This window comes from Lycorma delicatula, chromosome 12 (genome assembly GCF_047948215.1).
Source record: "Lycorma delicatula isolate Av1 chromosome 12, ASM4794821v1, whole genome shotgun sequence".
Lineage (NCBI taxonomy): Eukaryota > Metazoa > Arthropoda > Insecta > Hemiptera > Fulgoridae > Lycorma > Lycorma delicatula.
In genome coordinates, this window is record NC_134466.1 from 10,011,035 (window position 1) to 10,024,460 (window position 13,426).

Consider the following 13,426-nt stretch of genomic DNA (forward strand, 5'->3'; position numbering starts at 1 on the left):
AGGCATTGTCCAAGATAGTTGATAAATTTCACAAATCAACTTTACAGCAGACTTTGGTGAACAAATTTAGCAGTAACATGTTCACAATAAATAATCTAAAATAGTTCTCTTACATTCATACTAATCGGTGATGATCGGTCAATGGAACAGATTTTAATTTCAAAATATCTACATCCTGAGCATATCTTACTTGTTGCATAAAATCACCAACAGGTTCTGCATCGCTTACAACCTGATTGTAATTTGAATATGGTTGGTTAAGTTTTTATCACCTTTCATCTAAGAGTAGGTGATGTTAAAAATTTATTGTTATTAATTTTAGAGTAGTTGTATTGTTTGTATTTTAAAAGGGATTAGCAAGACTCAACACCCTCAGCGTCGATCAATCAGGACAATTGTAACCCATTCAGTTTTAAAACTCTTTGCAAAATGATACAGGGATAAATTTTACAATTTTAACTAGGATTGATCTGATCACAGTAGCTGAGGTTAAAAAAAAAATTAAACAATCAAGGATGAAAGGATACATAGAAATAAAAGTGTCAACACCATGTTGTAAGTTTGTGGTGAAATGTACAGAGGTAAACATTACTGCATTATAAAAAAACAAAAAACCTCCTAAAATCATAAGTGAAGATACATTTTTTTCAGTATAAACAAACTTCATATTTTTCTTTGGATTTTGATTAACAGAAACTCTGATGCTCAAGTTTAGAAAGAGATAATGAAGATTGTAGGATAAAAATGCCGGATCAATACACCAGGACTGAACTTATAAGACTCTTCAGTCTGAAGTGAGATTAACACTGATGAACCTTATTGAAATAAACATGTCACTAATTATAAACCATATAGACCATAAAAAAAAAAGAGAAGTGTGCTACTTGATCGATAAAATTCTGCTCTAGCATTTCATGTACGAATTGAGGAAAACCTTGGAAAGATTTTCATGAAAGAACAATCACAAAATTAATAACATGAATTAACAATATGATGTTGGTCTGGGTAAAGATGTTTCCTTTACGACCTCATTTAATGTTTAACGCACATCCTTGAAGTAGAAGACTTAGTTGATTTAAAAATTTTAATATTAAATATTATTAAAGTAATAATTTACAAGAAACACACAAGCAAATTGCCATGTTATCTAGTTTATGGATATTTGTATGTATGACAGATGAAACATAACTGCGGATATTTTCATTCCCCGATGATGCAGTTAGATTGACATGGCAAAACATGTAGGAAATTCCTATGACAAAAATAAGTTACACAATCTACGATAAGAAGCCGTATAAATATTATGTATGGTAAGTAAATAATTTATTTACAAGTGAATCAATATAGGTCCAACTCTTGCTGAAGGTGAAATAGTAAAAACTTACACTTTCAAATGTACACCACAATGTGAATACAAACAATAGTGACCTATAACATAGTTACTATATATGTATTCTAAGTGATAATCTATGTCAAGTTTAATGCGTTACTATTCACAAACACCATTAAATTACTATTACTAATACAAATAGCTTCATTTTTAATTCTGGCAGTAAACCAATACAAGAAAAAAATTATGAAGCTGTAATTATTTTATGTCAGCTTAAACGTGACATGACTAATTTTAAACAATTAAGCAATGAAGTACAATAATCAATAATCAATTCAAAAAAGGTCCTTTCTGTGAATCTAAGCTACACAGATTATAAACAAAAGACATTTTTTGGTTTGACTCATTCCCTATCTTTTAATAATAAAGCTCGCTTCATAACAGGAAACCTTTACTTTTGCAATTACTTAACAAAACAGCAGCATCTAATTAAAAATTTTCCCTTTTCTTTGAGCTAGAAAAAAAGATTTTACAGCCGTTTGGTTCATTTTGCTCTCATACCGTGCCAAATGTGACAATATTTCAATCACTGTTATAATTATTACATAGTTTGAAGTTGTTTGGTGCACAGAATAACATTTCTTAAAATTCTGCATTATTGTATTATAATTATTAAAAGAATTAAAAGCCTGTACAATTAACAAAGTTAACGCAAAAGGTTTTAGCAAAGAAACGTGGAAAAGAAAGATAGGAAATGCTTTTTCCTAGAAGAAATGCTTTATCCAAGGTAAGAAACATTTTCCTATGGAATTACTCAAGTACAGTTGTGATAGGTACAGATTTCTAGCCATCTTAAGAACCACTTTAAAGATGATTATGAAAAACATCAAATTAAGACAGTATGAAATTTTGAATAAAATTCTTTAAAAAAGGCTATCTTGAAGTCAAAATAATACAGAACATCCAAATGTTTTAAGGCAACAAACTTTCCAAAAAAACGAGTATTTATTAAACAGTAATCTAGATCAAAAACTGACAAGTATAATTAAATAATTCATTAGTACTTTCAACCGCAATAATCAAAAACTAATCTAGCTTGATAATTAAGATTACCTGTCCGTTTCGAGGATCATGGTGTGAAATAATAGTAGGGGCCGGTGCAGCCGGTCCTGGTGCAGGTGCAAGATGTGGAGGTGGTGGAAGAGGTGGTGGCTGACCCATCTGATGAAACATTAGATGTTCAGCACCCGTCTAACAAATAAAAAGAAAATTTACAATAACTCTAACAAAACAAAATACTTCAATCATAAATCATGTGTGCACGATGACAAACATTCCCCCCCCCCCTCTTCACCTCAGAATAAATTAACCCCAAATAAACAAGAATAAAAATTTTAAAATATCTGAATACTGTACATGAATACATGAATACTGTATATACATATATATTGCGTATAGAAAGTTTCATAAATAAAATGCCACATTAGCAATTTTTTTTTCGTTATAAACACATCATCTAAAATAAAATACTGAAATTGACTAAAAGGACTAGTCTTAATGGAAAAGAGCAATAGTAAACCACATCACTCCTCAATCTTCTTATAAAATCCAGTTAGGATACCAATTGCCTTGAAGTTGAATACGAGAGTTTTGGGAGTGACTTGTATCAAATATCAGGTCACCTACAACAATTTGGATGTTCTCCTTAACATGCATGCACCTTTATTTTTATTTACAATATAGGCAGGCCTACAAAAAGCATTCCTTGTATTTGTAATGTATTTTACAACTATTCAAGTTACTGAGGTAGTTTTTTTTAATTACTGCGTGAAAATTCCTTAAATAAGAGAGAGATGTCAGGATTTATGTTATACAACAATCCAATACAAACTGATAAGATGAAAATTTCCTAAAATCATCTATGTACAAAATGGGATTTTAATTTGAAAAATATTCTGCTAAAATTACTTAGTAAAGAATTTACTATGAGGACCAACACAAAAACATCCTCTACAAAATAAAAACAAGAATCATCAGAATCAGTCAACAAGATCAAGAGACAGATTTGGACAAAAATAATTGTTCAAGTTAGAAGCTCTCATTTTTTATGTCTTAAGTAATAAAAACATCTTAATAGTAGAAAAACCTGACTTAATACTGTAAGTACTTTTTATTTTATCCACAAAATAGTAAAGGATTATTAGACATATTCTTCGATCAGTGAGGGCAAATGTTTACACATGCATTTGCAGATACTCTTACTTCTCCATCAATCTGTCTATCATTCAAATAGAAATTCATACTTAAAGAACAGAGATAAATACGCCAATAAAACTTAGTCCATTCGTTCAAACCAACAATCCCAAAATGGAAATTTAAAATTTCCAAATTTCCAGACAATGCTTACAACAGTATCTAGGAAACTTATTTCTTAAATTTTGGGGTATTAAAAAGTTTAATCTAGTACCATAAAATATTCTTTATTTATTTCTTAGAGAATACTGGATTAAATGAGGGTACACAATTTTATTAAAGAGTACCTAAATACATTTTTGAGGTAAAAGTTTCCATTTAGGAAACACAGGCATATACGAGGTGTGTTCAAAAATGAGAATTTTGACATTTTCACGGGATCTGGATTTTTTTCTTTGCTGTATTTGTACTGAAAAGTATCTGTACATTTTTAGCCATATTGGATGTTCAGTCTGTTGTCAGCTGTTAAAAGGATAATACATGTTTTAGTACGATCAGTAATTTTTTATTTATATAAATAATGAATCAGAGAATTTGTATTAAATTTTGCTATAAGAGTGGAATAAAGTGTAGCAATGTTTTAAAAATGTTAAATGTTGCTTTTGATGAGTCTGCTGAGTAGAGCAAGGGTTTACGAGTAGTGTTTCCAAGACGGTCGTGAAGACGCTGAGCGCCCCGGACGCCCCAGCCTTATCAATTAAAGCCTAATCCATCAATTAACTAAAAATTAAAATACACTCAGAATTCAGATAACTAAAGAGATTTTCCAATGACAAGCAGTCCCTGTGCTAGTTATTCATTCCTTTTCTCTAAAAATACCCCTTTCCTTAGTCAGGTACAAAGGAAATTGTCTCTTTCAGTAATTGGCAAAACAACTGCTTCTTCATTCAGTTTATCATGATCACATTAGGTGATCATTTGTCAGCCAGATTATCTGGGCAAATCTGAGTCTGTTATCTGAGGTTTGCAAAGAAAATAACTAATGTAACCATAACAATCGTCTTACAATAATTGTATTCGGTGCACTGTCAGTAGCCCTGTAACATGACCAAAAAGACACCACTGGTTTCAATCAAGAGATTGTTAGTAGGGATGAAGGATATTGAGATTTAAGGAAAATTATGAAAATCAATCACAGATTTTCATATGAAATTTAAGCTAAAGCAATGTGATATGTGACAACATAAAATATTGGGAAAACAACATTAATACCTAACTTTGAGATTTCAAAGACAGTAATTAAAGTGTTTCTAATACGATCTTGATATTTTATATTTCACTGACTAATTATTAACTAATTTTTAACATAATTTGACACCTGCTGACTGCTTAGTTCTCTTTTTTCAGTGGTATTACTTAAATTAGTATTTTAAAAGAGTAGAATAGGTTATTTTATTTAACAATGATTTATGTGTAAGTATCTTTAGCAAATAAATTAAAAATAAATAGCAGCTATGAAGGTCATCCAGAAAGTAAAATCAATTTTTGTTTTATAACAAATTTATTGTATTTATTTTAAATTTCTGGGCCAGGAAGGTGTAGTAGTAATGGAGTAGGTATACTGATAAATAAGAAACTGGTAAGAAAGGCCTTAAAAGTTGAGTATGTTGATGAAAGGGTGGTGATGATGATGATGATGAGGATAAAGGAAGAAGATAAATATACTGTAATAATTCAAGTACACATGCCAACCACTCAGCACACAGATGAGGAAGTAGAACAGTGTTACTGAAGGCTATAATAAGAGTTAATTGGGAAAGAAAAGGGGGCATGTGCAGTGATACTAGCTCATTGGAATGCTGTGGTTGGAGGGGAAAGGGAAAACAAGGTAGTTGGAAAATATTGTCTCGTAATTAAAAATGAAATAGGAGAAAGACTGGCTAGATTCTGCTTGGAGAAGGAATCTAAATGTTGGGAAACAACCCGTTTGAAAATCATAAAAGAAGATATATATGGGCATCATGAATGAACAGAGAAAAATATCAAACTGATTATATTATGATTTAGAAATTGTTTACACAACATAAGGCTTATCTAGGTGGGGATATAAATTCAAATCATCATCAAGTTGTGGCAGAAGTGAACATTAGCCTCAAGAAAATTGGGAGTGGCAGGAGAACAGATTACTATAATTTGGAGAAGCTAAGGGAACACGAAATGGAAAAAGTGATGCTAGAAAAAACGAGAATGGGAGATAAACCAAGTAATGCAGATAATAAATGGATGGAAATTAAGAAGAGATTACAGGAAACAGCAAAAGAGACGATAGGGTTTAATAACAGAACGAATACAGGGTTACAAGTAAAATGTTAGGAAAGATGAATGAAAGGAGAAAGTGAAAAAATATACAAACAGAAGAAGGTAGAAGGAAATATAGGAGGTTGAATAATGAACTAATAACTGAATAATTGAAAAAATGTACGGCGATAGAAAGTTTGGAAAAAGAAAGATGTGAGCTAATGTATAAAGAAGAATCAGAAATAATTTTTACAGAGAACAAGGGGGAAGAAAATGTATCAGATAGAGGCAACATTTAATGAGAATGAGGAAATAAAAAGGAGATGGGAAGAATACATTGCAGATTTATATGCGTTAGGAGAAAAGCCAAGAGAAACAGATGTGGGAGTGGAAGAAGAGTATAAAGTTCTTGAAGATCAAAAGGGTACAGTATATTAAAGAATGAAATAAATGAGGCATGTAAATTGATGAGAAAAGGATGAGAAAATCACATCTGAGGGATGTGATGAAATACCTATTGAACTGTTCAAAGCATTAGGAGAGACAGGGGAATTGTTATTACTAGTCTACGCAATGGAATACTTGAAGAGTACTTCAAAAGGTGGTCAGAGTACTTCCGTAATACAATAATGGTACCAATAAAAAAGAAAAGAAAAGAAATACAAAGAAGTGTGAATAACATACAACAATTAATTAGCCCAATGTCACATGCAGCTAAGGCACTCTTAAGGGTCCTAAATATGAGGATATACAATAAAATAGATGGCAGTAAGGATGTGGAGATTCTATGTTGCATTCATTTCTTGACCTAGAAAAGGCGTTTGACAGAGTTAGATGGGATAAATTGCTGCTAATTTTGGGAAAAAACTGAGTTGACTGGAAAGAGAGGTGCCTAATAAGAGTGTAACCTAATAAAAAGCGTGTCTAATAAAAATACCATAACCAGAGAATAAAAATGAGGGAAGGAGACAAAATGACAGGAAGACTAGGGATTGGAAAGGGAGTGAGGCATGACCTACATATTAAAAAAAAAAAAAACTGGCAAAATTATTTTAAAAAATTCCTTTTGTCAGAGGATATCCAGTTTATTATAATGAAAGTAAACTTAAATGAGATATAAAAATATTGGAGAAGACGAACGACTATATTTATAAAGAAGATATTTAAAAATTAAAGTGTAACATAAATGTTGACATTAAATATCATGTTAGAATAAAACAAAATTTGGAAACCCATCAAACAGGTTAAGTAACGTTAATAAAAGAAATACACTTAATGTCCATTTTTTTCTTAAATAAATAAAAATAATATAAAATGTCATTTACCTTCATGACAAGAGGATGTAACTCATATGGTACGCTGTTTATTGGATGCTGCATTTTTGCTACTGTTGGATATTTCCACTTCTCGTGATTCTGAAACATTAACAAAATAAATTAATTTATGAATAATTAAAATATAGAGTGATTCAAAGAAACGGGAAATTTTCAAAGTTGTGTTGGTAGCCGTGGGCGATTGGTACCACTTGATAAGTGGCGCCAGCCTCTCTAACCTAACCTGCCATTTAGTTGTCATGGATCCTTGGAGTGGTGCCAAACGTGTATTTGCTATCAAAGCGTTTTACAAGAACAATGACAGTGTGGAGGGAGTGTGTAGAGAATTTCGCCATCATTTTAATCTGGGACAGCACGACCGTGTTCCATCAGCACATGCAATTAAAACATGGATATCTAATTTTGAGGAAACTGGTTCGGCAATGAAAAAGAAACCGGCCGTGAGTGGACCGTCCGTACACCACAGAATGTTCAAGCTTTACAAGATGCTGTCACACGAAGTCCACATCGGTCAATCCGTCTTCTCTCAGCATCTTTACAATCGCATAGTTCAAGCGTTCGAAGAATGTTAGTGAAGGACTTGCAATACCATCCGTACAAGTTGCAGATCGTCCAGGAACTGAAACCGAACGATGCAGTTGTGCGAGCACAATTCTGTAATGTAATGCTTCAGAAGATAAATGATAACAAAGAGTTTGTTCACGAACTGTGGATGTCAGACGAAGCGCATTTCCACGTCAGTGGATTTGTTAATAAGCAAAATTTCAGATACTGGGCAGCTAATCCTACGCAGCTACACCAGCGTCCGTTGCACAGCCAGAAAGGGACCGTGTGATGTGCTATGTCATCTTACGGTGTTATAGGCCCTTATTTTTTTGAGGATGACAATGGTCTTGCGATTACAGTGACGTCGGCTCGTTACGTAGCATGCTTTGAAACCTTTGTTGTGGAACAACAAAAGAGATTTCCACTGATTCTTAACACAGCCTGGTTTCAACAAGACGGAGTAACGTCACATACTGCACGAATGTCGGTGGCAGCTGTACGCAGATTGTTTGGACAACGTGTCATTTCACGAAATGGTGACATTATTAGATGGCCTCCCAGATCACCTGATCTCTCAGCTTGCGATTACTTTTTGTGGGATCACCTTAAAAGCAAAGTGTTCCACAGTAGAACACAAAGAACTGCTACAACGGAAGAACTGAAGACAAAGATCCGAGAAGCAATAGCGGAAATTCCAGTTGAGATGTTACGTCAAACCATGAACAATTTAACGAAGAGACTTCGTTAGTGTTTACGTAGAAGAGGAGGTCACCTGGAAGATGTCATCTTTAAAAAATACTAAAATGTATGTTTCCTAAAATGGCGACACTTGTACAATTACATTAAATAAAATTCATTTTCTAAAAAAAATTGTTTCATTTACGTTATTTAATTTTTTTAATTTCCCGTTTCTTTGAATTATCCTGTATATAAATGAATATATTTGAATCAGGATTTAATTAAAAAATGGAATATGTTTATTATGTTTAAATGAAGATGGATTCTAACTGAAGTATTAAGTTATTAGTCAATTAACCACATTAGCTAAGGCTTTCATAACAATACAAAATATCTGTTTAGTATAGAAAATGCCAAGCGTGACTGGGACTGAAACACAGAACCTACTGTACGAAAAGACAACACTGCCGTTCCACCACAGAGGTTAATATTTTGTGGAATAGTACAATTACAATGTACAAATTACAATTAAGTACAAATTGTACTTACATTATTGGCAGTTTTTATATGTTCTGAGAACAGTTTCTGGTAATTTTAAACGTAATTTAACAAATAATTCTACAATAAAATTGTAAAGTGAAAATTAAGTAAATACAAAATGATATTGTCAATCGTAACTGATTATGAAAGATTTAGAAAGTACCAAGAAATAACCTTACCGTATTAGTAAAATTATAAGTATTGTTTCCAGAGATACTGGACATCACTGACCAGACTGCTAATAAAGTAATTCTACTAAAATTCTGTGTGCATTTCTTTGTAATTTTTTTATGAATTTTTTGTACTTATCAAATTTTTTTCAAAATAAGGTGTCCAACAGGAAACAAATAAAATACATATTTAACAAAATCCAATGCAAGATTAAATATAAGTGTTTAATCATCTACCTTGGCAGAAACTGCATCGTTCAGGGGGAACTGGAATTGGAGCATTTCTCTCATGATATCATACTAGACGATGGTTTACCATTCATTCCATCACCTTGCACAGGGTATTGCTCAAGGAGATAGGACGATAACTTGAGGGACAATAACATTCATCTTTATCATGTTTAGTACAGGAATCACCAATGCTTCTGATCAAGAATCTGGTAATACCTAGCCAGGGAATATTCTATTATAGATACACAAAAGATGTTGTAATGCAGTATCCAGAAGGTGTGATAACATTCTGACCCTGATATTATCATTTCCAGGAGAAGTGTCACAAGAGTTATTCAAGGCATACTTTAGCTCATTAAAAGGAAATAATATGTTTAATTCATTTTGCAAGTCTCCAATCACAAACGGAATATTTTTTACCTGCAACTTATTTCACCAACTGATATTTTGAATAAGGAACTCAAAATTCAAGCAGATGTTAAAGTCCATCTTGATATCTGTAAATTTTCAGAAAAAAGCACCTACTTCCTTTTTTTACTGGTTCAAAAGAGAGATAAAGAATAAGGATATTATGCCGATGATCACTGGCACTCTATGAAACCGGTTTCTGTATTACCAAATTATTCGTACAATTTCACTGCATGTGGTCAGCATTTGTTAGCGGCTAATGACTGTAAAGCTTTCAGATTTGTTTCTAATTCAAAATATAGCCCTTATTTAAAAAACAAACATTACTAATTTAAATTAATTAATTTAAACCAGCTTTAATTAAGGAAAAATATACATAAAACATTAATAATTAAAGAAAATTGGAATTAAATTTAAAGGCATTAAATAGTCATTGAAATAAATTGCTATTTAGAATATAAGATCCTAAATTAATTTAAAATATAAGATTCATTAACATGCAAAATAAAAAATTCATGAATATACTTACAACAAAATTACGCACTGAAAAATTATCAACAATTACAACAAAAATTTATAATACTCAAAATACTCACATGATCAATCAGAGTATCATCACCGAGAGCCCACCTTTGCGGTTGCTGTTTAGCAAGACCAGGGGGTAAAGGAAATTCTGGGTCAGCGTGTGGTCTTTGAAATACATAACCAACCATAGCATCATCTTGTGATCTCGGTCTGGCGACCATATCCCCCAACATCATCTAAACAAATAACAGAAATTTTGCAATTTCTTTCAATGAAACACTTCAATTACATAAGATTTAATATTATGAAAAATGTTAAAAAGCTAAAAAAAATATGAGAAAAACAAATTTTCAGGTTCAAAATAAATTTATTGAATTGCAGACACAAACAAAAGTCAATTGAAAAAAATAAACATTTAAGAAATCAAACTTTCATTTACGCAGAACATGGCAAAAAAATGAAGTCATGATTCTAAATCAAAAATCAATGTCACTAATATTTAACAGACTGAAAGTTACAACTGTTTCACCTAAAAGTAGAAATGTAAAATAACTTATATGAAGCTTACTGTAATCCACATGGTACAAACCTAATTATTCTTAATAACATAATTCTAAAATAGCTGGAACATGAATATTTTCTAAAAATTTAATAACACTAATAATAAAAATAGAATTAAAAAAACGAAACTGAAAATTAAAAGATATAATTAACACAAAAGATGCTGTCATTAAAAAAAAAATCATTCATAGCACTAACGTTACAGATTTCAATATAACACTCACATCAATTAAAGATTACTAAAAATTACAGTAAGTTTTGAAAAATAATATATGTTTGTGAATCAGTAAACCCTCAACTGATTTACTTATTTTATGTGGTGATTTTAACCAATCGCTACAATTATTTTGTCTTCTAGAACATTTCAAAAATCTTTGCTACAAACTTTTTCATGTCTACAGTTCATCACATAAACCTCAAAACTTATTACATGTAACACTGAATTTTCTTCTCAAATATCAAATTTCATATGGTTCTGTTATCAATATTTGAGTATTAACCAAAATATGTGTTTCATTGCAGTAACGCTTTAGATACTATACTTATCAGACAAACATTACTTTTAATCTGAAAACTAGAACTGATAGTAGCGTATAATTCTACATATGAATGCTTTTGACTTGTGCCAGACAGCTTTTAATGTCTCCCTTACTTCCTACCCCTAAGAATTTTAAATCTAAATTCAAATTCTTAAATTTTGATATTCATAGCCAATAAAGAATAAGAGATATTTTAGACTGAAGTAATATCAATCGATAAGACTGAAAACCAAATTAAAAATAATATTTAATAAAATTTCAGTATAACTGGATGCATTATGGATGTGGTATGTGTTAACTGATGTGTTATGATATATATCAAGATTTTAAAATTATATCAAATGCAAGACATGACTGAAATGCATCACCATTTTACAAATATATAAAAATACTAGATGAACTAGTGGAAACAAAAACCTTAGCAAATCCTTCAGTAAGCAAAATTTCTTGGTTCAAATTTTCAGTCATACCTAGTATTTTAGCAAATTTAGTGTGCTGAAGAAAAAAAATACTAACATATTTGAAATTGAATTGTGATCAGATACTCAATTTATGATTTATATAAGTCAGATTCACAGTAAGTTACTCTTATCACTCTATGTTTTTGTAATGAGATACTTAAATTAAAACACATAAATTAAAAAAATATAGTCCATTTCTCTCTAAAAGTTGTAAAGTCAAATTTTTAATAAATGAATTCATTAATAGAGCAGTGAAATTCATTTTCTGACATTGAATTTACGCATCTCTGAAACCACTTATCAGTTTCTATTTCTTATAAAGTTAAGTCAATTAAATTTTACTTTTTTAAAAAAATTAATAGATAGAATTTTCAATAGGGATAGCTGTCATTTGTTTTGTTTTTATGACATTTTTTGTCATTTCAGAACAATGAGTATTGGCAAATGAGCACCTGGCAAATGGTGACCTGACACCATTGGATTATTTTCTTTGGGGATATGTAAAGTCAGTGCTGGTTTACACTGATAAACCAGCAACAACTGACGCTTTGGAAGCCAACATACTTAGTATTATTAATGAAATACGTTCCGAATTACTTGAAAAAGTAGTTCAAAATTGAACTGATCAAATCTGGTTCATCAAAGCTAGTCTCATAGTGGACATATGCCGGAAATTATTTTCAAAAATTAAAAGTCAGGAAGTTATCTTTCAGAAATTAGCTTCAAACTTGCCTTTTTATGTTTTTTATTTCTATTACGTTCTATCACTCTAAAAAAATACCACATATCTAGTAAAACAAACCTGACTGTAATATGATTTTTGTGTTCTATTTTCCTGTACTTTTATAAACTAAATTTCCATTCACAAACATGTTTTTAATAAATTTTTGGATTTCATTAACACACGTACCTAATATCTGTTAACTTTTTATAAAGGATATGGTTTGTTTTCATTGCTTTTCAACTTGGATATAGAAGAAACAATACAGGAATTAAAACAATTTAATAATGAAGTAACTATCTGAGGAAAGACAATAAAATGTTAAGATTTACTAATAGCGATGTTCTTTTGATGAAAACAAAGAACAAGTAAAAATAAACACAGATAGCATGCTTTATCGGTTGTTGTTTAGTTTGAAAATAAATACAAATAAAACACGTTATGAAATGTAGCAAGGAGGATAATGAGGAAATAATAATTAAAACAGAGGAATTATGATAAATATGAAAATGCAAAATTTTGTTACTAAGGTAGTAAAAATGGCCAGAATTTAAAAAGCACAACATAAAGGTTTAATAAAGAAAAGAATCTGATGTATTAAATAATTTTCTAAGAATTGGAAAGAGATTATGAAAAATACTAAAAATGATTACATGGGTCGTTGGAAAACTAAAAAAGAACAGAAGGTTCTGTTAAAAGAGAAAAATCTTATAGAGCTAAACTACGTCAGTGGACTATGCATGAAGGCAACCAAATTTAGATAAAGCAATCATAGATATGCAGAAGGTAAAAACTGTAAGGCTGACAAACATTGAAACATAAAAGAAACAGATAACTGTGGATGTATTAAATATGTCAATGTTAAAAGATAATGAAGGGCTTAGAGTAGAG

The 13,426-nt window shown here is 30.9% G+C and overlaps 1 protein-coding gene across 1 annotated transcript in view; it reads right to left on the bottom strand.

Moving 5' to 3' along the window:
- Positions 1–13,426, bottom strand: part of LOC142333351 (uncharacterized) — a 283,990-nt gene that overhangs the window by 236,933 nt on the left and 33,631 nt on the right. Inside the window, exons 3-5 of the mRNA XM_075380374.1 lie at positions 10,325–10,489; positions 7,147–7,236; positions 2,444–2,581 (exon numbers count right to left, since the gene is read on the bottom strand). Of these exons, the coding sequence (XP_075236489.1) occupies positions 2,444–2,581; positions 7,147–7,236; positions 10,325–10,489 (393 nt within the window). The remainder of the gene's footprint in view (positions 1–2,443; positions 2,582–7,146; positions 7,237–10,324; positions 10,490–13,426) is intronic.